At 40.3% G+C, this 3,042-nt stretch overlaps 1 protein-coding gene across 1 annotated transcript in view; it reads right to left on the minus strand.

Moving 5' to 3' along the window:
* The window catches only part of LOC106879164 (dynein heavy chain domain-containing protein 1), a 72,778-nt gene that overhangs the window by 19,100 nt on the left and 50,636 nt on the right, over positions 1 to 3,042 (minus strand). Inside the window, exons 31-33 of the mRNA XM_014928609.2 lie at positions 2,605 to 2,690; positions 2,024 to 2,108; positions 974 to 1,116 (exon numbers count right to left, since the gene is read on the minus strand). Of these exons, the coding sequence (XP_014784095.2) occupies positions 974 to 1,116; positions 2,024 to 2,108; positions 2,605 to 2,690 (314 nt within the window). The remainder of the gene's footprint in view (positions 1 to 973; positions 1,117 to 2,023; positions 2,109 to 2,604; positions 2,691 to 3,042) is intronic.

Genomic DNA, 3,042 nt, shown 5'->3' on the forward strand with positions numbered 1-3,042 from the left:
AGGGGGATAGTGAAACGTTCCTGGCTTTGGGTAAAAGAAAATACAGGAGGATCAGTTAATAATAAAGATTATTCAACATATTCTACCCTCAGATACACACACTTATTGCAGCAGTCCTTCAGTTTTTCTAAGCCCTGTAAAAGAACTCGGAAGATTAGACCTCCAGCCAGGCCTTTTATAAATATATATATATATACACACACACACACACACATATATATATATATATATATATATATATATATATACATGCATACATATACACAAGGAGGTTCTAAAACGTTCCTGGCTTTAAAGGTATCATGAAAGGTCTGGATGGAGGCCCAACCTTCTGAGTTCTTTTCCCCTCTCAGATCTACCCACTTATTGCACTGCCTCCATGAGGCCCAACACTCAAATAGTGCTTTTTACATGCCACAGGCACGGGTGCCAGTCAGATGGCACTGGTATTGGCCATGATTTTTTGCAACCATGGTTCAGTTGATGCTTGGGTGTCTTGGAGAGAAAAGATGTTACCAGATAATTGTCAGAAGCCACTGAGAAAGGAATCCATTACATCTGGCTCAAGAGAGAGGACAAGAGGTGCAGCATGAATGAGTTTTGAGGATGACAGAAACATCTGGCCCAGAGTCACATCTCACTCAACAAAGACCATACAGTTGTGTGGGAGATTTGTTGCTTACATTGATGAGTGACCCTGGGAAGGTCAGGTATCATGCTGAAGCGCCTACAGAGCTGTTTCACTGCCTGATGAGACAGTAACACCTGAATCCAGAGATGAAATACAGCAACACCCTCACCACCGGAAAACGCTTTAATACAACAGCAATGATGGTAATTTAAAGAAATCTCAGAGTCCCTGTGAAGATCATGATGCTGGTCCTTTCACTTTGAATAAACCACTAGAACTAAAAAAAACCCACAAAAGAAACAGCCCTCAAAGACCAACACCAAAGTAAAGAATCTTCCTTACCAAGGCACGTGTTAAGCAGGCAATTCTTTGTTGGGCTTCATTGAATGGCACCAGATTCCATTTTGGTTGATAGTTCTCATTGTATTTCTTCATTATGGTATCCAGCATGGCCATTAGCCTGTCTTCAGTTCCTTCAATGTAGGCTACAAGACATTGGAATTTAGCTTAGTGCTAGGATTGAACCCAGATATTATTTGACTTAGAAATTATGGTGTTGAGTTGGCAGAACCATTGGTGCACCGGACAAACTGCCATTCCCTCCAGTTTTACATTCCGAGTTCAAATTCTGCTGAGGTCGACTTGCCTTTCACCCTTTCAGGGTCGATGAAATAAATACTCATTAAGCATTGCAATTACTATAATTAATCAATCAATCAACCAATCAATCAATCAATCAATCAATCAATCAATCAACCAACCAACCAACCAACCAACCAACCAACCAACCCATCATCATCATCATCATCATCACCACCACCACCACCATCACCATCATCATCATCGTTTGATGTCCGCTTTCCATGCTAGCATGGGTTGGACGATTTGACTGAGGACTGGTGAAACCGGATGGCAACACCAGGCTCCAATCTGATTTGGCAGAGTTTCTACAGCTGGATGCCCTTCCTAATGCCAACCACTCCGAGAGTGTAGTGGGTGCTTTTACGTGCCACCGGCACGAAGGCCAGTCAGGAGGTACTGGCAACGGCCACGCTGAAATGGTCATTAAAACAATGATGATGATTCTGTACATGACAACAGCTGTTTGACATAACTTGGTCAGTAACAAAGTGAGTATTGGTCAAGCACTGCCCAAGTGCAGTCTGATGGCACTTCTGCGGTCTAATGACTGTCAAAGCCTAAAGTTTTGGGGAAGGGAACAGCTGACTATATTGTCCCTAGAAGGATTAAATGCAAAGTTGACCATGGCAGAATTTGAACTCAGAATGTAAAGGGCTTGGAACAAATACTGAAAAGGTATTTTGTCCGATGCTTAAACAATTCCGTTAATCCAACAATGAAATAAAGAAATAAAAACAATGTTTCACTCACCTGTGTGCAGGTAAGGTTCATCTTTCAGGTAAAGAATGTATTTAGTAAAAAGTATGTCTCTGAGGGATTTAAATGATCCTCTGACCTGTGGACGAAAGAAATAAAATGTTTAAATTTGGTCTGGAGGTTATGTGGTACCTGGTTTTGTAGGGGAATTTTTGTGGTCGGGAAGACATGTTGTGTGAGCTGTAAGTGCAGTGGTGAGGTCAGGACACATTGGATAATGGAGTCCAAGGTATGAATAGGATAGATATTGTTATGGAAGCAAGAATTTCGATTTAATCCTTTAGATTCAAATTGACCATATCCAACCCGATTATTCTACATATGTTATGTTCAAACTGGCCAGATCTGGCCTCTCACACCTCTCCTACAATGTCAGTCTAAAAATAAACAATCACATCGCAGAAATCCCAAAGCTGTGAGATGACGAATGATTCATTCAAAACAATGTGAATAAAAAAAGCATTATATTAGACAGATTAATGTGGATGCTAAAAAGGGTTAAGATTAATTAGAGCAAGGTGGATTGATTGGGCAAACGAAGAAAAAAACAAAACAAACAAACAACAACAACTCACCTCATTCAATGAAATGGTAAATTCTCCTTCTACGGACTTCTTTCTGGCGGGTGTAACGCAAGAAGTTGCAGCTACATGTGAAAACGCTTCAAATATAAGTAAAAAAATCACCACTCATTTCATTATTTGAAACACACACACACACACTTACCACATTTATTGTGCGCAGTTCAAGAGTTCTATATATATATATATATATATACTAGCAGAAATACCCGGCTTTGCCCGGGTTAAAGAGAATAATGAAATCTAAAAACGCCGTCTAGACTACGCAACCCTCAACTGTTAGTAGCTACGATACCATATTTCTACATTAATAACTCTCCAATCCATGCCAGCATGGAACATAGACATTAAGTGGAATGCCAGTCTCTCATCCAGGAGGGCCTTGAAATCAATGTTACCAACTGGGGACTATGTGTGTCGTAGTGATAATAA

The sequence above is a fragment of the Octopus bimaculoides genome, chromosome 27, assembly GCF_001194135.2.
Source record: "Octopus bimaculoides isolate UCB-OBI-ISO-001 chromosome 27, ASM119413v2, whole genome shotgun sequence".
Lineage (NCBI taxonomy): Eukaryota > Metazoa > Mollusca > Cephalopoda > Octopoda > Octopodidae > Octopus > Octopus bimaculoides.